Below are 27,681 nucleotides of genomic sequence, written 5' to 3' on the forward strand. Positions count from 1 at the left end.
AGTCCTAATATAGGTTTCAACCAAATAACCAGTATTTCACTAATATCATCCTTTAGTGTCCAAACATTAAGTGCATTTAATAAAATTTAACACATAACCAGGTGATTTCTTCAGTATAATTTTGCCAAATATCTAAGTTCACTATTATACAGAAAATGAAACATTTCAATTACTGCTCTGAAAAATCAGAGAAAGAATTACAGTATTATTGTTGCTATGCAGCCCTACTAGAGATTCATGATGGCATCTCTAACATGGTGCGCTTTAAAATGAGCAGTGAAAAAATAATAAAATTATTCCAAAAATGGTAGCATATTTGGTCAAAATACAAAATATACAATAGCATTTATATGTTAAAAACAAATATTTAAATGTTGAGTAATCATTTTAATGTGTTCAACATGAAGAACAGCTTCTCTCCACAACTGCCACATTTTAACTGATTGTCAGTACAGTATTTCTTCTGTTTCATAAATAGGTTTTCTGTTGCAACTTTTGTTTTTTTGCAAAGTATAACCTACAGCACAGTGATTTATAATTTAAGGTAAGATCTATTTTCACATTTTAATTTAGATTTTATTCTATTTCATGTTTCTGAAGTTTTTGTTTTATTTTTGCTTCAAGAGGTAGATTTAGTAGAGAATGGGCATGTCAAACTTACTGCCAAAATGCAATTATCAGCAGCTATACTGCTAATTTATAGTTAACAAGAATGCTAGAAAAATTCAGAACCATTACATAATACTTTATCAAAGGTCTCCTTTTAGGTTTAAATTATTAAATAATCTCATAATGTATTTAACTGTTGACAAGCAGATACAAAAAAACAGACAAAACAATGAAAGACATAAACAAAGGAACACCAAAATAAAAACAAAACTGTAAATAAAGGTTGCATCTGAATGGAAATGTTCATTTTGCTTTTTAAAAGTGCATCAACTTCTTTCTTTTTTGTTCTACCAAAACCACCCCAAAAACAAAAAAACAACAACAAAAAAATCAATCAAATATTCCCACTGATATCACAAGGAAGGGGAGTTATCTGAAGCTACCTTTTTTGGCCATTATTTTTCCTTCTACCAAGTTAAAGGTGAAACCCTTCCATTGGTGCTTCCTGCTGCTGAAATACAAACTGTTGTTGGTTTTCATCCACTTGAGGTACAATGCTGGGGTCATCATCTTCTACACCAAAGTAATGTTCAATCAGATCAAAAGCCTTTTGGTAAATCTCCTGATTTTCATGGCTTTGCAGAAACTCAATTTTATCCAGACCTATTATACATATAAACAGAATTATTACCCAAATTTCAACATACATTTAAATCAAAATAATGAATCAATAGCATCTGACCATCCACTGGCAATGGGATTGTTATTTTTATCTAATTAAAAAATTTTGTACAATTATTAAAGGTTACTTTCCACTTCCAGTAATTACAAAATATTGGCTATATTACCATTGTTGTACAACAAATCCTCGAAGCTATCTCACATCCAACAGTTTGTACCTCCCACTCCCTGATCCCCATACTGCCCCCCACACCCCCCAGGTAACCACTAGTTTGTAGTGTATATATGTGACTCTGCTTGTTTTTTATTATATTCACTAGTTTGTAGCTTTTTTTTTTTCTTTTTGCCATTTCTTGAGCCGCTCTCGCAGCATATGGAGGTTCCCAGACTAAGGGTCAAATAGGAGCCATAGCCACCAGCCTAGCCAGAGCCACAGCAATGCAGGATCCGAGCTGTGTCTGCGACCTACACCACAGCTCATGGCAACGCTGATACTTAACCCACTGAGCGAGGCCAGGGATCAAACTCGCAACCTCATGGTTCCTAGTCAGATTTGTTAACCACTGAGCCACGATGGGAACTTCCTGTAGCATTTTTTAGATTCCATATATAAGTGATACCATAATTTTTATTTAATTTTTGCACATACTAAAAGCCAACACTAAATGACTTATACTTCAAGATGCACAGGCTGGGGAGCAGGAAGACAATAGACTCCACCCTTCTAATTGTATGATTTTGCCCAAATAAATTAGGTTCCTCTGTACTTTAGCTTCTGAATTTTAAAATGACCGTTTTAGATTATGTAACTCCACAAGTTGTTTGCAGAGGAAGTGTACTAAACACAAAGCACAAAAAGAGAAAGCGACAAGACAAAAAATAAATTTAAAAATGGGCAAACTAACACATAAATTTTCTCACAGAATAAGCCTAAGGGTATCAGTATGGAATAAATGAATGCCGTTTGCAAATCTAACATAAGCAAAGCCTATTAACTTAAACTGAAAAAGCCCATTTTGATAGCATATGGAGAAAGTGCAGAGCTCTATTTTACTGCTTATAAGAAAATAATCTAAATATATGTTTGGGTGATGCTGAAAATCTTTCTCACTTAATTACAGATAAACTTCTTTAATTATATTGTTGCAGGAGAGAGAGAAGCAGCAAAGCAGTCATATCTCTATACAATCATGAGTAGCCCCCAAATTCTAGTATAACTTAGGGTAAAAAATAATGACTGTAGTAAGGAAATGTTCTTAAATCAGTGATTAGTATCTTGTATTTATATGATGTCTTAACCAGTGACATTATATAATTTGAAATAAAGGTAAAGTGATCTCCCAGGCTTGGTTGAGGGATCACAAATAAAAGCTTGAATCAATCATATCATACAAAGGTACTTAAGACAGAAAGTGAGTATTTAAAGGAAATATACTGAAAGGAAAAAAATCAACTTAGATTTATTCCTTAGCCTAAAATAAATCCCCTGTGAGTTAAGTTAAATGTTTTAAGAATTCAATCAGAAAAATCTAGCCAATTAAGGAGTTCCCGTCGTGGCGCAGTGCTTAACAAATCCGACTAGGAACCATGAGGTTGCGGGTTCGGTCCCCGCCCTTGCTCAGTGGGTTGATGATCCGGCGTTGCCGTGAGCTGTGGTGTAGGTTGCAGACGCGGCTCGGATCCCGAGTTGCTGTGGCTCTGGCGTAGGCCGGTGGCTACAGCTCTGATTGGACCCCTAGCCTGGGAAACTCCGCGGGAGCAGCCCAAGAAATAGCAAAAAAAGACAAAAAAAAAAAGAAAAATCTAGCCAATTAAAAAAAATCATCAAATCTGTGTGAGGTCAATGACTTTGTAAACTTTGAAGGAACAGAAGAGTAGAATGAATCATTTATTAATTATAAATGAACATGGTTTATCTCATTAAGTCAAAAAGGTGAAAAGGAATGGGAAAAAACTCATATTAAACTACAAAATAAAATTAACTCAAATTTTTACAAAAAAAGAGACAAGTTGGTAACCGGACAAAGTACAATAAATATTCAATAGAGATAATGAAATACACCAACACACGGAAAATACAAACCACCTTCCACATGAAATAAAAAAAGAAACACATAAAAGCAACTTGGTGATACCACTTTACATTGGCTAAATCAGCAAAATCACCAAAACAGGTAAAAGGTTGCCAGTGACACTGTCAAGTAACATGTCTTTAGAAAGCAAAATGAGAAAACATACCCAAAGCTTAAAAGTAAGTTTGTGCCCAGGACTCAGGAAATTTATCCCCAAATATTAATTCAACAGAATAAAAATATTATATTCAGAAAGATGCTTATTACGGTACATGTAAAGTGGTAACAAGTTGGAAAGAAACTAATGGTCAACTACAAGAATATGGCAAAAACAGAATGTAACATTCTCTTTTTATAATATTATATGACTATTGCAAATCACAGAAATTATGCAGAAATGTAATTTCTCCATACTGTTAGAAGCAGAACACAAAACTACACATGCACTATAATTATATCAATGTAAAGTATTTGTGCATAAGGACATGTAAAAAGGATGGCAAATAATGAAGAGAAATTGTTAGGATAACAGAATTAAGAGTAGATTTTAAAATATCAAAAATATTATACTGCTCTTACACAAAATATTTTTATAGAACTGGAGGGGGAAAATATCTATGGCAGATAATTAAGAATTGACTAACTCTCAACAGAGTGGGTATACAGTGAATGGACTACAACATAATAAAGGCCATATATGGCAAGCCCACAGGTAACATCCTATTCAACAGTGGAAACCTGAAAGCTTTACCTCAAAGATCAGGAGCAAGACAAGACTGCTTACTTTCATCACTTTAACTCAACATAGCAATGGAAGTCCTGGCCAGAGCAATTAGGCAATAAAAAGAAAAGTTATCCAATTCAGAAAGGAAGAAGTAAAAATGTTACTATTTGCACATGGCATTCTATATATAGAAAATCAGAGACTCCACCAAAAAAACTGCTATAAATAATCAATAACTTCAGTGAGGACACAGGATACAAAATAAGAATACAAAAATCTGTTGCATTTCTATATACTAACAACAAGCTATCACAAAGAGAAATAAAGAAAACAACCCTTTTACAACTGCAACAAAAAGAATAAAATGCCTTTGAATAAAGTTAAACAAGGAGGTTCATGAAAAACCTGCACAATGAAAAAACTATGATCAAAAAAATTGAAGCAGACACAAATAAAAAGACATTTTGTGCTGTTGGATTAGAAGAATATTGTTAAAATGTTTGTATTACCCAAAGCAATCTACAGATCCAACATAATTTCTATAAAAATTCCAATGGCATTTTTCACAGAAATAGAACAATCTTGAAATTTGTATAGAGCCACAAAAGAACGCAAAAAGTGAAATAAATCAAAAGAACAACAGGGAGTTCTTGTCCTGGCGCAGTGGTTAACGAATCTGACCAGGAACCATGAGGATGCAGGTTCGATTCCTGGCCTTGCTCAGTGGGTTAATGATCAGGCGTTGCTGTGAGCTGTGGTGTAGGTTGCAGACGCGGCTCGGATCCTGAGTTGCTGTGGCTCTGGCGTAGGCTGGTGGCTACAGCTCTGATTGGACCCCTCACGTGGGAACCTCCATATGCCACGGGAGCGGCCCTAGAAAAGACAAAAAAAAAAAAAAAAAAAGAACAAGAACAACAAAGCTGGAGGCATCGTGTTCCCTGATTATGAAGCTATGATAAAACTGTATGGTACTCGTGTATAAGCACATCAGTGGAACAGAATAGAGAGCCCAGAAATAAACCTACGCATATATGGTCAAATAATGTGACAAAGGAGCCAAATATATACAATAGGGAAAGGACAGTCTTTTCAATAAATGGTGCTGGGAAAATGATAGGCACATACAAAAGAATGAAAACTAAACCACTATCATACACAACACACAAAAACTAACTCTAAGTTGATTAAAGACTTGAATATAAGAGGTGAAACCAGGATTTCCTGCTGTGGCACAATGGGACTGGCGGCATCTTGGGAGTGCTGGGATGTGGGTTCGATCCCTGGCCTGGCACAGTGGGTTAAGGATCTGGTGTTGGTGCAACTGTGGCTTAGGTCTCAACTGCAGCTCAGACCTGATCCCTGGCCTGAGAACTCCGTATGCCACAGGGCAGCCAAAAAGGAAAAAAAAAAGTTTGTTGGAGTTCCTTTTGTGGCTCAGTGGTAATGAACCTGACTAGTACCCCTGATGGATGCAGGTTCGATCCCTGGCCCAACTCAGTGGGTTAAGGAACCAGCGTTGCCATGAGCTGTGGTGTAGGTCACAGACACGGCTTGGATCTGGCATTGCGGCTGTGGCATAAGCTAGCAGCTATAGTTCCAACTCGACCCCTACACTGGGAATTTCCGTATGCCATGGGTGTGGCCCTTAAAAAAAAAAAAAAAAAAAAGACGTGAAACCATAAAACCCCTAGAAGAAAACACAGGCTCTTTGGCATTGGTCTTGGTGTTTTTTGCTTTTTTTTGTTTTTTGGATTTTGGATTTGATGCTGAAAGCAAAGGCCACAAAAGCAAAAATAAACAAGTGAGACTACATCAAACATAAACTTCTGCACAGCAAAGGAAAACATCAACAATATGAGTTGAAGTATTTATAGATCATATACTTGGTTAGGGGTTAATATCCAAAATACATAGAGAACTCATACAATTCAATAATAAAAAAAAAAACCACGGAGTTCCCATTGTGGCTTAGTGGTAACAAACCTGACTAATATCCATGAGGATGTGGGTTTGATCCCTGACCTCATTTAGTGGGTTAAGGATCTAGTGCTGCCCTGGGCTGTGGTGTAGGTCGCAGACTCTGCTCAGATCCTGCATTGCTGTGCCTGTGGCACAGGCTAGCAGTTGCAACTCTGATTCAACCCCTAGCCTGGAACTTCCATATGCTACATCATGTGTGGCCATAAAAAGCAAATAATAATAATAATAAAACAGGAGTTCCTGCTGTGGTACAACAGGATTGGCTGTGTCTTGGGAATGCTGGGATGCAGGTTTGACCTTTGGTTAAGGATCCAGCATTGCCTAAGTGGCAACTGCAGCTCAGATCTGATTTCTGGCCCAAGAATTCCATATGCCTTGGGGAGGCCAAAAAATAAAACAAACAAATAAATAAACAAACAACCCAATTAAAAGATGGGCAGAAGATCTGAAAGGACCTTTTTTTTCAAGGGAGATACACAGATGGCCAAGAGGTACCTGAAAAGATGTTCAACATCATTAATCATCAGGGAAATGCAAATCAAAACCACAATAAGATAATATCTTACAGCCTGTAAAAATGGCCATTATAAAAAAAAATGAGATAACAAATGTAATTAGCAAGGATGTGGAAAAAGGGAACCCTGGTGCACTGTTGGTGGGAATGTAAACTGTTGCAATCACTATGGAAAACAGTATGGAGGTTCCTCAAAAAACAAAAAATAGAACTATCATATGATCCAGCAATTCCACTTCAGGGTATTTATCTGAAGAAAACGAAAACACTAACATACAAAAAAAAAATAGGCACCCTCTTGTTTACCTCAGCATTATTTACAATAGCCTAGACATGGAAGCAACCTGAGTGTCCACTGAAGGGTGAGTGACTAAAGAAAATGTGGTATAGGAATTCCTGTTGTGGCTCAGTGGTTAATGAATCAGACTAGGAACCATGAGGTTGGGGGTTCGATCCCTGGCCTTGCCAGTGGGTTAAGGATCTGGCGTTGCCATGAACTATGGTGTAGGTCGCAGACATGGCTTGGATCCCACGTTGCTGTGGCTCTGGTGTAGGCTGGTGGCTACAGCTCCGATTAGACCCCTAACCTGGGAACTTCCACATGCCGCAGAAGCGGCCCAAGAAATGGCAAAAAGACAAGACAAAAAAAAAATATATATATATATGTATATATATATATATATATATACACATACACAATAACATATAATTCAAGCATATAAAAGAAGAAAATCTTGGAGTTCCCTGGTGGCTCAGTGGGTTAATGATCTAGTGTTGCCACTGCTGTGGCGTGGGTTTAATCCCTGGACTGGTAACTTCTGTATGCTGCAGGCATGGCTCCTTGACCCCTACCAAAAAAAGGGAACTCTTGCCATGTGCAACAATATGGATGGTCCTTGAGGGAATTACACTTAGTGAAACCAGTGAGATAAAGACAAATACTATATAATCTCGCTTATATGTGGAATTAAAAAAAAAAGAGCTCATATTTACAAAGAACAGATTGGTGGTTGAACAGAGGAGGTAGGGGGTGAATGAGAAAAGCTATAAACTTCCAGTTATAAATAAACAAGCCTTGCAGAGGTAATACACAGTCTCCACAGACTACAGTTAATACTACCGTATTATATATTTGAAAGCTGCTAAGGGAGTTCCCGTTGTGGCGCAGTGGTTAATGAATCCGACTAGGAACCATGAGGCTGCAGGTTCGATCCCTGGCCTTGCTTAGTGGGTTAAGGATCCAAGGTTGCCATGAGCTGTGGTGTAGGTTGCAGATGTGGCTCAGATCCCGCGTTGCTATGGCTCTGGTGTAGGCCAGCAGCAACAGTTCCAATTAGACCCCTAGCCTGGGAACCTCCATATGCCACAGGAGTGGTCCTAGAAAAGGCCGGAAAAAAAAAAAGAAAGCTGCTAAGAGAATAAACTTGAAGGGTTCTAGAGTTCCCATCACAAGAGAAAACATTTTGAAACTATATTTAGGTGACATGAACTAGAATATTATCATCATTTAGCAGTATATACACATATTGAGTAATTATGTTGTACACATGAAACCAATGTAATATGTCACTCATATCTCAATAAAACAACTTACAGTAATTATAAATTCTTAACTGACTACTTACCATATGCTTCTTCAATGAGGGCACAGTATGGATTAACACCTATTCCATTCTGCTTAGATTCTTGTTCACCAAGACGTAAAATATTTTCAAGTCCATTTAAAGCCACTTGGACTATTTTAGAGTCCATAACAGTCAATAGGTCACAAAGTGGTTTAATGCAGCCTAAGGCTACCAAATACCTTTAGAGTAATTAAAAAAAGAAAAGCAGAGGGAAAACATTAAAAATAAATACTCTTTATAGCAATGACATGAGAATATTCTTCAGTGACATGTTATGTAAACAATTATTCCTAAACAATCTCAAACTTTAAAAACATTTACATTTTCACTTATACAGGAACCTGAAAATTCTTACTTTCCTATTTTCCTAGTTTAACATAATTAGCTATAAATGGTATTACAAATGTTATGAAAATATACATGCAAGCAAAATGGTACTCATGCCTGTTTTTTCATGGTATATGAACACTAAGAAGAGTGGGCTCAAGATTTTTTGGTTTGTTTTTTAAGGTTAGCCTATATAACATGTGGGATCATGTGGAGGTAGGTAGAAATGAGAGAGCAAATCTAAATCAAACTCCAGGAAGTTCTTCTCACAAAAACAACTGTAGCTACTGTTCTAAAACATCTGCTGTTTTAGATGCACAGAAGGCTTCTGGGAACAAAACAGGCCATGTTGTAAATAATTTTAATAAAAAATGATTACAAAAATTATTCTGCTCATTTCCTAATGCTTTATGCTTTTCTAGTTGTTACTAGTTCTTTAAAGTAACTGATTTGTTCACTTGGCAAGAAGTCCATACTAAGCATAGAGGTAAAAAACATTTCTGAAGTCAGACTGCTTGGCTTCTAGTCCTATTTCTACTCCTTAGTTGTGTGACTGAGTTAACTTCTCATCACCTCAGTTTCCCCATCCTAAAGTGGAAATAATAATAGTACTAAACTGAGAAGGTTGCTGTGAGAATGCCTCAGGCATTCAATAATAGTTAGTTTCCATCCCTTTAAAAAAATGTACATATCTTCACTGGCGTACTCACTTGTCATATACTATACCATGACTGATCAAATATATTTGTTGAATGAATAACAATTTCATAGAGTTATAAAGGTAAAGCAAATAAAATATATGAAAGTATCTGATGCACTGCTGATGCTCAATAATTGAAATGACTTAGCACATCTAGCACTCAGTAAATATTAGTGCTGTGCATGCTGAACATTATCTGAGATCAAGACTTCCATATGCAGAGTTAATGAAATGGTGCAAATGATTAGAAAAATAGTGATCTCAGTTTGGACATTTGATTTATACTAATATATTTTCGGGATAATATGTGGAATAGAGACAAAGATGAAAACAAATTGAAAAAAAATACAACTGTTCATAGGTGAACAAACTGTGGGTCCCAAAGCAGAATAATATTGTTAGAAATGAAAGATCTTGTTTTATCCCTGCTTTGTTTTAATGACACAAATGAAATGGAAATACTAATTAAAGCAAAGAACAATGGAGGATAAAAAACAGAGAAAGATGTTATTAAATATAGTGATATGAATCTGAGAGATGATAACAGTAGAAATTAAAGCAATAATAGACAATGATCTGCCTGTAAGCAGATCTCAAAATCCTCTGAGTTGTAAAATGGCATAGCAGTCTGACTTTTTTTATAAATTAAGAAATAAAATATGCATTAGAAAATATTTCCTGAATAGTCACTTCAAGATCCTTCATAAAAGGATCCTTAGAAGATTCTGTAGGAAATCAGGCTTTTATAGAAATGCAAAGTAAAACTCTGTGACAGAGGAAAAAATCGTGAAAGCACAAGATGAAAAGTGACTTAGGAATTAATACTAATACTAAAAATTATGATTACAAATAATAGTGATAATAGCAGCTAACATTAGCAGAGGACTTATGTTTAGGCACCGTGGTAAAGCATTTTAAAGTACAAGTTACATTTAATCATCAATATATGACTATAAGGTACTATCCATTATTTAATCCACTTAAAAAATAAAGAAAACTGTGGTTTAAGGAGGCTAAATGACTTTGTAAAGATCACACATCTTTTACTGAAGGAACAGAATTTGAAAGCAGGCTGACTTCAAAGCCCATGTACCTACTATTTATGTTGTTAATAAAAAAAACAAATAGGAGTTCCCATTGTGGCTCAGCAGTTAACCAACTCAACTCGTATCCATGAGGATGTGGGTGTGATTCCTGGCTTTGCTCAGTGCATTAAGGATCCCACCTTGTTGTGAGCTGTGGTGTAGGTCACAAACACCGCTGGGATCCTGCATTGCTGCAGCAGTGGAGTAAGCTAGCAGCTACAGCTCTGATTCAACCCCTAGCCTGGGAACCTCCATATGCCACGGGTGCAGCCCTAAAAAAGACAATAATAAATAAATAAACAAACAAATAGTAAAAAATACTTTTTCTCTGAGTGAATGATATAACTAACAAACACTGTCATTTCACATTAGAAATGGCTATAGAACTAACTTCTATAAGCATGTCTTATATTTTCTTATAGAAGTAGTGTTTTAGTTTCATTAACAAAAAATATATATTAGTTCAAATTTTTTTCCATTTACATTTACAAAACAATTTTAAAAAATCTGTTTCACACCTTATCTGTTCTGGAGTGCCTCCTGATGTTGCATTAGTTATAGCCCAAGCTGCTTCTTTCCTGGTACGAAACTCTGCTTTCTGAAGAATCTCAATCAAAACAGGAAAAATATTTGCATCTATAACAGCCTGAGGAGAAAAAATGGTACAGCACAATCAATGCAAATACTATTTTAAAAATATTAAGAAGCAGAGGAATCTTCAAACTCACTGGCTTTAAAATGTCAGGCTTTTTTTTTTTTTGTCTTTTTAGGGCCACACCCACAGCATATGGAAGTTCCCAGGCTAGGGGTCCAATCAGAGTTGCAGCTGCAGGCCTTAGCCACAGCTACAGCAATGCACGATTGAACTGTGTCTGGGACCTACGCCACCTTTCACAGCTATGCCAGATACTTAACCCACTGAGTGAGGCCAGGGATGGAACCCACATCCTCTGAATACTAGTCGAGTTTGTTACTGCTGGGCCCCAATGGGAACTCCTAAAATGTCAGGCTTTTTGGAAACACCTTTGGAAAAAAATTAATGTCCAATCTTTCAACAAACTTTCACATACTTTCTTTTAAGACTAGACAATAAATTAACAGAATATATATACATTTTAAAGATGATAAAGCACAGGCAGATGACTGATCAAAATAGATAATTACTGACTCAAGGAGCTTGATAGGACACTAAGATCATTATTCAAAAGCTTTAAGAAGATCACTGCCTAATTAAATTTAAAGAAATTTAATCCTTTTTTAAAAGGATTATGTCTCAGGCACCATACTGGGCAATTATATATACAGTTGCCATTCTTCACTAGAATGCCTTCTAGAAGTAAATGCTATTATTTTAGAGGAGGAAAATCCAGTTCTTTAAAACACTTTTCAAGAATCTTTAGTAACTCATTAAAAAAATTCACTGATAAAAAGATGACTTTTGTCCAAAATGACTTCTGAGATTTTCCTGTTTTCTCAGATCTGGAAGATATTTACCTGAATCTGAGCTCTATTTCCAGCAGTGATGTTTGAAACAGTCCAGCAGGCTTCTTTTCTGATTGACTCCTTTGAGCTACTCAATAAGTGTAAGAGACAGGGTAATGCAGAGCAATTCAAAATTACCTGAAACAAAAGTCAAATATGAGAACAAAGTTTTATCGGAAACAATTACACAAAAGTATATTAATTATTTAGAAATACAAAAATCACTCTGGAAAATGAATTAAAGAAAAAAGAAATTACTCTCCATGTAAAATGTTGGCACTTGCTCTCTTCTACCCCCCCCAATTTGCTAAAACTTATTTAATACTGGTGCAGTGAGGTGCCCTGCTCTCAATCCGCAAAATTTGCAAATAAGCAGGATACTCTGAGGTGTGCCCTTTAAGTTTACGAATACATTCAAATAAGTTCAACTGATAGAACTATTTGAAGAGAGATTTAGTGATTGGTCAGGATCCAACCTTTAAGTTTTATCATTAATAGGAAAAAAATATATCTATTTCTATCTCAAACAGTTTGCAAGTACCTAATTCTACAAGTATTAAGAAACTTTAATGCATGCAATGTCTATTAGTTTTATTAAATAAAAATTACATAAATATTAATTATAAATAAATAGAAATTAAGTAAAAATTAATTTTTACTACTCCATTTTTCTTTAGTATAAGCAGGAAATAAGTCCCTTCACATTATTTATCCCTTGACAAGATTAATTATGTTCCATTTTCACGATATCCACAATGACTGACATTAAGTTTACTTGGTGAAAAACATATGCAGCAGTGCACCAAAAATTCAGCTGAAAACAGGCATTTTCTTTTAAAGAGCTATTTTAAATTAATAACTATTAATTAGTAAAGATCTACTACTTAATAACTAATTATCTAAATATGACTTTAAAAGATTAAACCTGAAAGAATGTAGGTTAGCATAAAAAGTTTATGATGGCAAAGGAGAATTTAATGTGTTACACAGAGTTTATGCTTCTATCTTTAAGAAAGATAATTAGTCATATCTGAAGTTAGTCTGACATCACACTTTTTTTTTTGACACCTCACCATCTTCTAAGACAGGTAGAGAAAGACAGACAGACAGACACACACACACAGTTAGTTACCAATCTGGGAAATGTTTCCTTGCTATCTTTCCTTACACTCCCATAATCTAGGTCTTCAATCTGCATTTCTACCCCACTTCTAACCATTTATAATCCATCACTGTCTCACTAACAGTTTCTTCTCCAGTCAAGTTTAACATCTCCTAAACCTAACTCACACATCTGCCTCCGTACCTATGGTTGCACAGATTTCTTCTAGTCTTCTGAAATCCTTCTCTACTCTTAAGATTTAGCTTTAGTTCCTACCCCTTTGTAGAATCCACAAAAATTTCTCAGCACACCGATCTCTTAAAAATTGTTATAGTATTTACTGACCAGTTGGCTCTCAGCAAACATACTACCCTTGGGTAATTGCTTTGTTTCAATATATATTTCCCTCACAATTGAATTGTAAATCCCTCAAGAGCTGAACTCCTATCTTATACTTCTTTACATCGATATAGGTCTAGGATAGCACTTACCTATAGAGGTATCTGAAGTGGATCACTTATTATCAAGAATATGCTTACTGTTCCATTACAGATGCCTATATAATTATGGTAATGCTAACATTTTGATTTAAAATGTAATCAAGTGTTATAAAACATGATAAACTTTGTAAAGTCCATTATGTTACCAATTCATCATACTAAAACTGAACTTACCTGTGTTTGAATATCATTACCAGTCACAATATTACCAACTGCTCTTAATGCAGGTGATACAACTTTATAATCACTGTGCCTAAAAACAATAAAAATATAAACTTAAGTACTATAAAAAATTTATAGAAAATATGCAAAAATAATACAGAAAACTCTTGCACTCTTTACCTAGAGATCCCATTTGAAAATGTTTTCCTAATATTTAACAAAGAATCTAATCCAGAATCATGTGTTGCACCCATGTCTCTCCAGTCTCTTTTAACTCAAAACAGTTACTGAGTTTTCCCTTTGATAATCACAACCCAGTTATTTTATTTTGTTCAGTAATAAGACCCAGTCACATGCTTTTGGCTGAGCTATCACAAATGTGATATGCTTTTCACTACATTGTACTGGATGACATATGCCATCTATTTTGTCCATTATTGTGGCACTGAACTCTGGTCACTTAAATAAGATGGTGTCTCCCAAAGTTCTTCACTTTAACATTACTGTTCTTCTCTTTATAATAATATTTTATGATAAAATAATACTTTTAAACTATGTAAAATTCCATTCCTTAACCCACTTTCACACTAGTTTTAGCATCTCTTGATATTTAGTGTCTGAATCATTAATAACTATTAGTATTGTTGCCACTGATGACTTTCTAATACTATTACTTCAACTATGTGCCTTTTCTACCTACTCATCTATCTACTTACTTTAATGTAGACTCATGGATTCCTATTTTATTCAATATATTATGTTACTACAATTTATTTCAATGCTCATATCATCCCAGGCTTAAACAACAGGAGTCCCTTCAAGTGATCTTCCTTCTGACATTTCTCCATTCTTTGGCCACTCATTACTTTCTGAGTTTATCTTATTTTTTCTCAGTCCCAGCCCTGAAATTAGTAATTTCTCCAAGAATGTGCTACTCTACTTGGTGGACAGCAGTGTTTAAAAACCAAGGTTTGGCGTCCCTGTCGTGGCTCAGCGGTAACAGACCTGACTAGTATCCATGAGGACGGGAGTTTGATCCCTGACCTTGCTCAGAGGGTTAAGAATCTGGCATTGCCATGATCTATGGTGTAGGTTGCAGATGTGGCTCGGATCTAGCATTGCTGTGGCTGTGGTGTAGGCCAGTGGCTATAGCTCCAATTCGACACCTAGCCTGGGAATCCCCATATGTCAAAGGTGCAGCCCTAAAAAGACCAAAAAAAAAAAAAGAAGAAGAAGAAGAAGATGAGGAAGCCAAAATATGCTTTTAAAACAAGTTTTCTGATAAGTTTTAAACTTTTTTGTATAGAAAGTCTGTTACTTTTTTAAAAAGGAGCAATAATACCCCAGCAAAGAGAAATATTTTCTTTAATACAAGTAACATACTAAATGTTTTTCAATTCATGGACTTATATACAAATTCATTATTGTAATGAACAAGTAACTATATTATTGATTTTGTGAAAGCAGGAACTGTGTTCCATACATAATAAATTACACAACACTCTAGCATTTAATGGGCATTCCATAAATACTTGTTGAATTATGTCTCTCCCATTCATGAAGAGATTAAAACTAGTAAAGTTCATCAACAAACTGATTAGTTCCAACAGAGTACATAAGAAACAAATTTAAAGGTCAAATTTTCAGTATGCAGCTATTCGTCAAAGTAGAATTGGCAGCTTTTCAATCCTTCCTGAAGACAATGATTTCTGAGATGTTTACAAGGTCATTACTATAATTGCTAAACTAAATACACAATCATATACTTATTAACCATAAATTGTAGTTACATCAAAAGTTCCACCAATCTTCGACAGACTCCAGAATCAATGACTGCTTGAATTTTATCATTAGGTCCATCAGAGAGATATGAAAGGGCCCAACACACATCTGCTAATACATCTGGGTCACTGCTAAACAACAATCGTGACAGCACATTTAAGCAAGGTGAAACCTGGAAGGGAAGAGAGTCAGTACGTAAAGTTTTTCTCTAACTAAAACAAAGGTTTTTTTAGTAAAAGAGTTTCTGGTCAATTTAAAATACAAATTTAATGCTACAAAAATACCAGAGAAATTAAGACAGTCTATTGTTTTAAAATAATGATCATGAAAACCATATATATATATACATGAAACTGATGATTACTATTCATCTTATACTGAGTAAGATACACGCTAATTTAAAGTTCTTAAAAATAATTAAATATGTATCTGGGATCCCCTGTCTATGTCTAAATCATACCCTCCCCCACTCCCCAAAAAAAAGGCATAACAAAACTGAAGAAGTAAAAATGATTCAATTAAGTGTTTAATATGATCATGGAATATGATCCAATTTAAAGGATCCTCACCTTCGGAGTTCCTGTCATGGCTCAGTAGTTACTGAATCCGACTAGGAACCATGAGGTTGCAGGTTCGATCCCTGGCCTTGCTCAGTGGGTTAAGGATCCAGGGTTGCCATGAGCTGTGGTGTAGGTCACAGACGCGGCTCGGATCCCGAGCTGCTATGGCTCTGGCGTAGGCCGGTGGCTACAACTCCAATTGGACCCCTAGCCTGGGAACCTCCATATGCCATGGAAGCAGCCCTAGAAAAAGGCAAAAGACAAAAAAAAAAAATCTTCACCTTACTTATTACATACACATTACTGGAAAGGAAAAAAACAAACAAACAAAAACCAAAACAGAAACACAAATCCCATCTTTGAGAAATCCAGTAGACATTTTTAATCCTGACCACAACTGGTGAACTAGAGAAACTGAACTTTGTGGGGTACTGAGCATATAGGAGGTTGAAATGAAGCACTGGATTAGAAACTAGAAAGATTAAGTAAAAGTTACATACTGATTGATTTGAAAACTTCCAGCCCTCTTGCAATTCCCAGCTCCCAGATCTCCAGTGGTTATTTTATTACCTACTCCACATCTCAACCCAATCTATCCACCTTCCAACAGGAGAGTGGAAAGTCTGTCTCTAGAGAAAAAGAATGGTTTTAGGAAACATAATGAAATTTTGAGTTTCTCCAAGAAAATACCATTTTGCTGCCCAATTATTCTACAATGAAGCCCATTAGACAATGAACCTGGACACCTATCTTCCAGCTTTTCAGGGCCTGCCTCCTAGGCATGTCCAGAGTGGCAAGGATCACCGAATGTACGAAGAGAGCCTCCAGTAGGAAAGAGATCAAGACAAACGAACCATAAATAAAACAGAAATGTAGAAAGAAACTGAGACATCAGAAAGAAGATAGCTTCCAAAATTATAAATCTACCAATAGACAATATGCTGGATCCATAAAAGAACCAAATCCTATATAAAAATGGGCAAAGAACAAAAAAAAATTCTTGAACATATGACTGTGGAAACAAAATTAAAAAAAAAAAAATTGAATGATGAAGGAAACTCTCTCATAGAAAACCCCAGAAAATTTACCTAACAAAAGTCTTAATCCCTATTAATGTAACATCACACTGTAAATCTGGAATGTGTATGTAAAAAAAATCAAAAAGATTCCTAAAGCTAAGGAGATTACATTTTAGAGGAAGAAAGGTTTTCTTTGTTTTTTAATTTTATGGCTGTACCTGTGGCATTCGGAAGCTCCTGGGCCAGGGATTGAATTTGAGCCACAGCTGCGACCTATAGTGCAGCTGAAGCAATGCCAGATTCTTTAACCCACTGTGCCAGGCTGTGGTTTAAACCCACACCTCTTCAGCGACATGAGCCATTACAGTCAGAATCTTAACCCATTGTGCCCCATTTAGAACTCCAGAAGAAAGATTTTTTAAAAAAATTTATATATATATATATATGTGCATACACACACCCACATATATAATAAGCACATATTTATATTAAAAGGTGCTAAGAAAAAATAGAATAAAATGTGTGGGTCAGTGGCTGGGGATAGTGATAAATTTCATGATTAAACATAGTAGTCATGGTAGAGTTCATGCAACAGTTAACTTCTAAGCTAGCACTTACAGGAGATGAGGGAATTAGGTAGATATGAAATAGTGTTGGAAGTCAGTGATTCTCAAAGTGTTGTCCATGGACCCCTGGGGGATTTCTGAAACTTTTATGGGATCTTTAAGAACAAAACTATTTTCATAATTATACTAACACACAGTTGGCCTTTTTCACTTTATTGACATCTGCACTAAAGGTACAAAAGCAACAGTGGGTAAAATTATCAGTACCTTTGCACAAATCAAGGCAGTGGTACCAAAACATATCACAGATCTTTGTATTCTTCACCTCCACACACTTGTAGTTAAAAGTGGGGAGGAAGAATTACCTTGAAGAAGCAGTAAAAATTACTAATTTTATTAAATCTCAACTCTTGAAAACATGTCTTGTGAATATATTGTGAGATAAAATGGGAAATATATACAAAGTACTTCTGTATACCAAAGTACTATTTTATCTCCAGGAAAAACACTCACTTGAATTGCAAGCTGAATTAGCTATTTTCCCCCATGGGAATACCGTTTTTACTTAAAAGACTGTTAATCATTATTCAGTCTTAGATATTTAGCAAATGTTCTTTTTGAAAAATAAAGCGAGCTTTTTCACCATCTTAATTCTGTGTATGTGCAAATATTGTCTAGTACATAAAAAATTACTAAAAGAATAAAGTCCTTCAACCTCAAAAAATCTATTATAAGGAAACTTAAAAGTTTATGTAGACAGATTACTCAATTTATGTATTTTACTCATACCTTACTAAAGTTTGGAGGAGGATTTTTCCCTCTACATAAATTTGAGAGGGCCCATACAGCATTTCTGGTGGTTGTAAGTCTGTCTGAATTTGTTAATAACCTGTCGAGAAAAAGAAAAAAGGAGTTGCCAACTTTACACTCATTTGTCCTCTTTAGCTATTTTCTACTGTCATAACATAAAAACTTTCAATACATTTTATAAGGAATTCAGAGCAACCTTGTAAAATAGGAAAAGGGAGTTTTAAAAATTCAAAATATTTCCAGAAACAAAAATAAACATATCACAGCTCTATTTTTAAAAATTTTAAAATACGACCTGAAGAGATTTTTATAAGATATAAAACACATTCAAAATAAAGAGCATCATGGGACACTGACTTACTTATTTCTATATACTTTAAAAAGAGTAATTTTAAGTTTGTTTTTTTTTTTAACCATGGAAATAATATACTATCCAAATTCAGGAAGTGAGAATACAGGGTTCAAACCAAATAAAGATCAGCTATTGAGAAAGACAATTTTTTTGTTTTGCTTTGAACAGATTGCCTATCTTCACATTTTTATAGGCAACCTGCTAGAAGTACAGAGAAGCTAGATTTAAAAAAAAAAAAATCCTATTCTGGAGTAACATTAGCAAAAATGGTGAAGGGAATTCTGGGAGGCTTATCCTACCCTCAAACACCAAAAAATACCCTTACAAACCCCATCAGAATCAATTTTATCAAACTCTCAAAGACAGTAAAAGTTTACCATAACCAAGTAAACTTTTAATCAGGAAGGAGCAGAAATGTGGTAGAAGAGCTTTCTCACAATATAACTTACCTTTGCTCAATCCCCTCCCTAGCTGGAGGCAACCTTGAAGACAAAGGCTGGAGTTGCCACTGTGAGTTCTGGTTCCAAAAGGGGCTATGGAGACTTTGTTTCCAAGAAATTGTTTCTCTGTTTTGACCTGTCTGGGTACTCCCTGAAGGAGTGATGAAGGCTCTTGCCTTTATTTTGCCTAATTGGGAACTCTCTCACCAAGATCAACAGCTGACCTGTCATCAAAAACCATGGAAGGCAGAAGGCAATGATATATTTAAAGTGCTGAATGAAAAAACTGTCAAGTAAGAATCCTATATCCAGAAAAATTACCCTTCAAAAATGAAGTAAAAGGTTCCCAGAACAACAAAAACTGAGGAAATTCCATCACTAGCAGATCTGCTTTATAAGAGTAACTAAAATAACTAAAACATACTGAAATAAAAGGACAGTGAAAAATAACTCAAGACCGTATGAAGAAATAAAGAACACTGCTAAAAATAACCACATAGGTAAATAAATATAAAAGGGAATATTGGAGTGCCTGTGTGGCTCAGTGGTAACGACCCCGACTAGTATCCATGAGATACAGGTTCAATCCCCGGCCTTGCTCAGTGGGTTAAGGATCTGGCATTGCCATGAGCTGTGCTGTGAGTCACAGATGCATCTTGGACCCTCTGTTGCTGTGGCTATGGCATAGGCTGACAGCTGCAGCTCTGATTTGACCCCTAGCCTGGGAGCTTCCATGTGTCATGAGAGCAGCACTGAAAAGACAAAAAAAGGGGGGGGGGGGAATATTATTTTATTTTTGATTTGTAATTTCCCTTTTTTTCTATAATAGATTTAAAAAACACAAATAAAGAGCAATAAATACAGATATATGTTAATAGGCATACAATATATAATAATGTAATTTGTAACAACAGTAAGTTAGAATGGGTAGGACAGAGATGTAAAGGAGCAGGGTTTTTGTATAATATTGAGATTAAATTGGTAAAAATTCAAGCAAAGTTGTTGTAAGTTTAAGATGTTAACTGTACTCCTTAAATTAACCATTAAGATTATAACTAAAAAATACACTAAAAAGGAAATGAGAAGGGAGTCAATAGAGTGTATTGCCCCCCACCAAAATCAGTTAAACACAAAAGGTAATAAGGAAGGAATTGAGGAACAAAAAAGATTTAATACATAAGACATATAGAAAACAACAAAATGGCAGAAGTACTTTCTTATTAGTATTTAAATTGAATATAAATGGATTAAACTCTTGAATTAGAATTAAAAGGCAGTGACTGGCAGAATGTATAAAAATAAAAACAAATAAACAATAATCCATGAGCCATCTATAATACACTTTAGAAGACACTCATTTTCAATTCAAAGACACAAGCAGAAAACAACAACAACAACAACAAAAAAAAAAACAAAGACACAAGTAGGTTGAAAGTAAAAGGCTGGAAGAAATATTCCATGCAAATAATAACCCAAAGAGAGCCAGTGGAGATATACTAATATAGAAAAACAGACTTAAGTAAAAAACTGTTTAAGAGACAAAAAAAAAATAACATTACATATTGATAAGAAAGATAATCCATCATGAAGTCTTAACACTTATAAACTTGTAAGACCTAGCAACAGAGTAAAATATACAAAGCAAAAATTGGCAAAAGTGAAGGGAGAAATAGAAAGCTGTACAATCACAGAGACTTCAATATAGTTTTCAATAATGGAACACTTAGCTAGAAGATCAATAAGATAACAGTAGACTTCGACAACATTATAAACCAACTAAATATAACAGGCACCTATACAACATGCCACTCATTAACAGAAGAATATATATTCTTCTCAAGTGCACATGGAACATTCTCCAAGATACACCATATGTTAGATCACAAAGCAAGTATGATAAATTTTCAAAGGCTGAAACCATACAAAGTATCTTTGAGCACAACAGAATAAAACCAAAAATCACTAAAAGAAGGAAAACTGGAAAATTCAAAAATGTGTGGAAATTAACCAATGGCTCAAAAAAATTCTCAATTAGGAAATACTTTTAAATGAAAATGAAAACATAGCATGCTAAAACATACAGAATGCAGTGAAAACTTAGGGAAAATTATAGCTGAAAACCTCTGCATTAAAAAAGATCTCAAATCAATAACATAAACTTCCATCTTAATTAAGAAACCAAAAAATTTAGAGCAAACTAAACTGAAATCTAGCAGAAGGAAGGGAACAATAAAAAGCAGAAGTAAATGAAGTAGAGAATAGAAAATCACTAGAGAAAATGAACTAAATCAAAAGTTGATTCCTTGAAAGAAAAGTCAACAAAATCAACAAACCCTTACCTTGACTGACAAGGTAAAAGACTTAAATTAGGAATGAATGATTACTACTTATCTTTCAGAAATAAAAATAATCATAAGAGAATACTATGAACAACTAACTGTAAGCCAAGTGGATAACACCAAAGAAATGAACAATTTCTCAGAAACACATAAACCAGCAAATTGACTCAAGAATAGAAAAGCTAAAGAGACATGTAACAATTAAAGATACTGAACCAGTCATCAAAAACCTCCCAATAAAGAAAAAAGTCCAGCATGAGATGGCTTCACTGGTAAATTCTAGGAAACATTAAAGAATTAAATACTTCTCAAACTCTTCCAGGAAATAAAATAAAACTCCTAACTCATTTTATGAGGCCAGGATTACCCTGAAACTAAAGCCAAAGACATCTGAAGTATGTATTTATATTCCTAATAGATACACATGAAAAATCTTCAACTAATTCTAGGAAACTAAATCCACAAACATAACAGAAGGATTATACACTATGAACTATCCCAGAAATGCAAAGATAATTAAGTACATAAATATCAAACAAAATAACACACTACATTAACAGCATGAAGATAATAAAATGAGACCATGTCAACTGATGCATAAAAAGCATTTAACAGATCCCAACACCATTCATGATAAAAACACTCAACCTAGGAATATAAGGAAACTATCTCAATATGATAAAGGAAGTTTATCAAAAACTCACAGCTAACATCATTCTCAATGGTGAAAGAGTGATCAAAAGCAAGACAAAGTTACCTGCTTTTGCTTATTTATGTAACACTGAACTGAAGCTCAGCCAGAGCAATTAGGCAACAGAAAGAAATAAGAGATATCCAAATTGGAAAAGAAGAACTATTATTATTCACAGATGACATGATCTTATACACAGAAATCCAAAAAAAATCTGAATAGTGCTGAGAGTTCCTGTCATGTCTCAGCAGCTAACAAACCCGACTGGCATCCATGACGACACAGGTTTGATTCCTGGCCTTGCTCAGTGGGTTGAGGATTTGGCACTGCCGTGAGCTGTGGTGAAGGTTGCAGACTCAGCTTGGATCCGCTGTTGCTGTGGCTCTGGCACAGGCCAGTGGCTACGGCTCCAACTGGACACCTAACCTGGGAATCTTCATATGCTATGGGTGCAGCCCTAAAAAGACAAAAGACAAAAAAAAAGACAAAAAACTGAATAGTGCTAATAAATGAATTCAACAAAGGTATAGGATATAAGATCAACACACAAACATCAATTGTATTTCTATACACTGGGTACTAAACAAGTCAAAAAAGAATTCCAGGAAACAATTTCATATAAAACTGCATCAAAGACTAGTTTCCCTGTGGCACAGGGGCTTAAGGATCCAACACTGCTTCTGTCATGGTATAGATTTGGTCCCTGGCCAGGCACAGTGGGTTATGGATCCATTTGTGGCATAGGTCACACCTGCAGCTTGCATTTGATTACTGGGTTGCAGGTGAAGCCAAAAAAATTAAAAAAAAAAAAAAACTGCATCAAAGAAAATAAAATTCTTAGGAATAAATTTAACCAAGGAGTTCAAGACCCTACACACTGAAAATTATAAAATATTGTTGAATAAATTAATTTTTATTGCAGGAGTTCCCGTTGCGGCTCAGCAGTAACGAGCCTGACAAATATCCATGAGGACGAAGGTTTGATCCCTGGCATTGCTCAGTGGGGTAAGGATCTGGCATTGTGGGCTGTGGTGTAGGTTGGAGACACGGCTTGGATTCTATGTTGCTGTGGCTATAGGGTGGACTGGCAGCTGCAGCTCCTATTTGACCCCTAGCCTGGGAGCCTCCATATGCCATGGGTATGGCCCTAAAAAGCAAAAAAAAAAAAAACCCACAAAAAACAATTGCATTAAAAACTACACTTACCCTTGTTTTGTGGAATAATTACTTTAGCACAGTAAGCATCAAGTAAGCAATGACCCTGTGAAGTGTGGCCTAATAGAACATAAAGACAGATATGATATAACTGGAAATTTTTTTGTTAGCTTTTACTTACTTTCAGGTTATTTCAAGCTTGATTAAAAATAAAATTTAAAAGTATCACTGAAGAACTTAACTGTGTATATAGAAATAAAGTGTAGAAAATAGTTTTCTTTTCCAAAAGTAGTTATTTAATTGTGATAAAGTACTTACTCTAAAAGAGGCGGAAGTATTTCACAATTCAAAACAAAATCTCTGCATTCTGCATTGTCACCAGCAATATTACCAAGTGCCCAAACAGCCTTATAAAAATAAGAAAAAAAAATTATTTTACAATAATATCTTAAATAAGAAGCTCTCTCTTAAGAATGAAATTTCAGTGTAGGAGGAATAAAGTGATAGTTTTCAAGATGTTTAAAAAATCTCTATTCTAGTAGGACACAAGAGGAGAAAACTTTGAAGGTAATTTTAATAATATTTTTAATCAAACTGAAGCACAGGACATTTAAAAATTTTTCCTTACATGCTAGTGAAATGTTTATTCTGTTTAACAAAGAAATAGTTTGTCTACTCTGAATCTACATGGAGAAACAAAAAATAGTTGACCCTTAAACAACAAAGGTGAGGGGTTCCAACCCCTGCACAGTTGAAAATTCATATGTAACTTTATAGTTGGCCCTCCTTATCCAAGGTTCACAGACTCAACCAACCTCAAATTGTGTAGTACTGTAGTACATGTTTACTATAAAAAAAAAAAAGTCCATGGGTAAGTGAAACACATAGTTTAAACTTGTGCTGTTCAAGGGTCAACTGTATAACTATTAAATGAACTTTCCAATTTCTCATACTAGAGGTTTGCTCCTATGCCAAGGAATCCACTCACTTTTTACTGACTTGTAAAAGAAAAAAGGAAAAAGGAATGAGAGACAAAGCACTGAAAAGTAAGGTAAAACTAATGTGAGAATTGGCTGAATTGATGATTGAAAATAAGTTTAGAGTTAGTCCAGGCTCATTATGATTTTTTTAAATAAATGGTAGTAAAAGTTCAAATTATTTACTTATTAAATTTAACTTAGATGATGAACTGCACAAATGCAAATGATTATTCTCATTTCAAGTTTTTCATATAGGTACAAAAGCAGACTAGGTTACTTTTTCAAATGGGAAATTTTAACATTTAAAATATGACTTAGGGGAATTCCCATCGTGGCTCAGTGGTTAACAAATCCAACCAGGAACCATGAGGTTGCGGGTTCGGTCCCTGCCCTTGCTCAGTGGGTTAACGATCCGGCGTTGCCGTGAGCTGTGGTGTAGGTTGCAGACACGGCTCGGATCCCGAGTTGCTGTGGCTCTGACATGGGCCAGTGGCTACAGCTCCGATTAGACCCCTAGCTGGGAACCTCCATATGCTGCGGGAGTGGCCCAAGAAATGGCAAAAAATAAAAAATAAATAAATAAATAAAATAAAATATGAGTTAGGGAGTTCCCGTTGTGGCTCAGCAGTAATGAACCTGACTAGTATCCATGAGGATGTGGGTTCGATCTTTGGCCCTGCTCAGTGGGTTAAGGATCAGGCACTGCCATAAGCTGTGGTGTTAGGTCACAGGACACAACTCAGATCCAGCACTGTTGTGGCTGTGGCACTGGCTGGCAGGTGCAACTCCAATTAGACCCCTAGCCTGGCAACTTCCATATGCCGTGGGTGCAGCCCTTAACATATACTCTAGACCCAAGTTTACTGTCTATTTTTTTAAGAAAAATCTTTTAAAGTAATGACAATTTGCACCCTGTGAAGTCTAATATTTTGTCAGTGGGGATATCAATTTGTATAACGTTTTTGGAAGTTAGTTTTCAAATATGTAATAAGAATCTTAAAATTTTTTCTTTGAGTAAAGTCATTTTTCACTAACGAAACAATCGAGGCAATTATTAATATCAAGACTGATATATAATTATGTTCATCATAACATTAAGACTAATAAGCTAGAAATAACTCAAACATACAACTATTGAGGAACAGATAAATTATGGTACCCAACTGAATGGATAATTAGCAATCAGTAAAATTTTCCTGGAAGAATAAAGTCATAAGAAAAGGCTCTCGGAGTTCCCGTCGTGGCACAGTGGTTAACAAATCCAACTAGGAACCATGAGGTTGCGGGTTCGGTCCCTGCCCTTGCTCAGTGGGTTAAGGATCCGGCGTTGTGGTGAGCTGTGGTGTAGGTGGCAGATGCGGCTCGGATCCTGCGCTGCTGTGGCTCTGGCATAGGCCAGTGGCTACAGCTCCGATTAAAGCCCTAGCCTGGGAACCTCCATATGCTGCGGGAGCGGCCCAAAGAAATAGAAAAAAAAAAAGACAAAAAAAAAAAAGAAGAAAAGGCTCTCAATACTACTGTTAAGTGGAAAAAAATACCCATAAAAAATATAAACAAAAAAATGGAATGGTAGAGAGATCAAAAGAACAATTTGCATGAAAATGATTCAAAACAGAAATATCATGTAGTTCCTATTATGGCTCAGCAGAAACCAATCTGACTAGTATCCATGAGGACACAGGTTAGATCCCTAGCCTTGTTCAGAGGGTTAATAAGGATCCAGCATTGCTATGAGCTGTGGTGTAGGTCACAGATGTGGCTCAGATCTGGCATTGCTGTTGCTGTGGCTGTGGCATAGGCCAGTGTCTACAGCTCTGATTTGACCCCCAGCCTGGGAACCTTGATAGGCCGTGGGTATGGCCCTAAAAAGACCAAAAAAGAAAAAAAAAAAAAAACCCAAAAATTTGACTTTGGATGGTACAAATTACATGATTAAATTTTCCCTGCCACGACTTTGAGAATTTATACATAACGTTTAATTTAAAATAATGTGATATTTTAAAATGAAACAGGCAATTCATTCTTCCTTTCTTCTAAATTTTTTTTTTTTAAGGGCCGCACCAGAGAGATATGGAGGTACACAGGCTGGGGTCAAATCGGAGCTGTAGCCTCTGGCCTACGCTAGAGCCACAGCAACACCAGATCTGAGCCACGTCTGTGACCTACACCACAGCTCATGGCAACACCGGATCCTTAACCCACTGAGTGAGGCCAGGGATCAAACCCGCAACGTCATGGTTGGGGTTTGTTTCTGCTGCGCCACGATAGGAACTCCCCTTTCTTCTAATTTGACACTTAAATAGAAATTACAGTATCCTAACGAATGTAATATACATAGGCAGTTTGGTAAAAATGAACTTTAAATCATAATCGCAAATGGTACTTTCAAAAGAAAATTAAAATCTAGTAAGTATAATAGTTCAAATTAGATACTTACTTGTTCTTGAACATCTTCATGCTCTGAATTAAGAAGTTTGATAAAAATTGGAACAGCCCCAGTTTCAATAACTACTTTGGTATGCAGAAAAGTTCCAGAAGCTATATTAGTTAATGCCCATGCAGCTTCAAACTAAGGAAAAATAAAAGAATAAATGAGAGCCCCAAAGAAATGTCAGAAAGGGGAAAAAAGGGAGAGAGGGAGTAAAGACTTAGTTGAACAAGTCTGAGAGAAAGACTGACTTATGATTAATAAGATTTGATGTGAAATCAGATTTCACAGGCAAAAATGCTTTAATTTTTTTTTAAAGGACACTTCAATCTGGAAAAATAAGAACTGAGAATAATATAATGAATATTTATAAAATCACGAGCAATAAATAAACACACATGAATTTATAATTCATAAAACTCCTTATGTTTACTACTAGGGAGCCAGGTATTCTAAAGCAAATGTCTCTAAATAAATGAGACACTATTTAATAGAGTAATAGTATATTTATGGAACCTAGAATCATAAAAGATATTTTGTTTTCCTAGGGACTATCTAGTCCCAACCTCCTTACTTAAGAAATAAAATTAGAAGCCCAGCCATCCCTGGACATTGGAGTATGGTCATAAAGAAGTAGAAAGAACATTATCCTTAGTTGGTGTTTTGAGTAGTAGACTGAAATACTCCCATTGCAAAGGCAACCTCCTAAATATAGCCTTCAATTTATGAATTTTAAATATTCATGTTGGAAATATTTTAAAATTTCTTATCATTGTGGTGATGAAAAAGAATTCAAGGAGTTCCCTGGTGGTCTCGAAGCTAAGGATCCGAGCTGCATCTGTGCATCTGCGCATCTGCAATTTATACCACAGCCTATGGTAATCCTGATCCCCCACCCACTGAGCAAGGCCAGGGATCGAACCCTCATCCTCACAGACACTAGTTGGGTTCATTAACTGCTGAGCCATGACGGGAACTCCAGAACAATCTTTTCTT

General features: G+C 35.5%; 1 protein-coding gene across 2 annotated transcripts in view; it reads right to left on the minus strand.

Moving 5' to 3' along the window:
- Positions 1–958: 958 nt before the first annotated feature.
- The window catches only part of KPNA5 (karyopherin subunit alpha 5), a 36,083-nt gene continuing 9,360 nt past the window's right edge, over positions 959–27,681 (minus strand). For both annotated transcript variants that reach the window (XM_047759868.1, XM_047759877.1), the window contains exons 6-14: positions 26,695–26,826; positions 23,596–23,684; positions 18,280–18,379; positions 15,354–15,517; positions 13,576–13,654; positions 11,812–11,937; positions 10,836–10,963; positions 8,206–8,384; positions 959–1,272 (exon numbers count right to left, since the gene is read on the minus strand). In XM_047759868.1, the coding sequence (XP_047615824.1) occupies positions 1,085–1,272; positions 8,206–8,384; positions 10,836–10,963; positions 11,812–11,937; positions 13,576–13,654; positions 15,354–15,517; positions 18,280–18,379; positions 23,596–23,684; positions 26,695–26,826 (1,185 nt within the window). In that variant the 3' untranslated portion in view covers positions 959–1,084. The remainder of the gene's footprint in view (positions 1,273–8,205; positions 8,385–10,835; positions 10,964–11,811; positions 11,938–13,575; positions 13,655–15,353; positions 15,518–18,279; positions 18,380–23,595; positions 23,685–26,694; positions 26,827–27,681) is intronic.

This window comes from Phacochoerus africanus, chromosome 2, assembly GCF_016906955.1.
Source record: "Phacochoerus africanus isolate WHEZ1 chromosome 2, ROS_Pafr_v1, whole genome shotgun sequence".
NCBI classification, from domain to species: domain Eukaryota; kingdom Metazoa; phylum Chordata; class Mammalia; order Artiodactyla; family Suidae; genus Phacochoerus; species Phacochoerus africanus.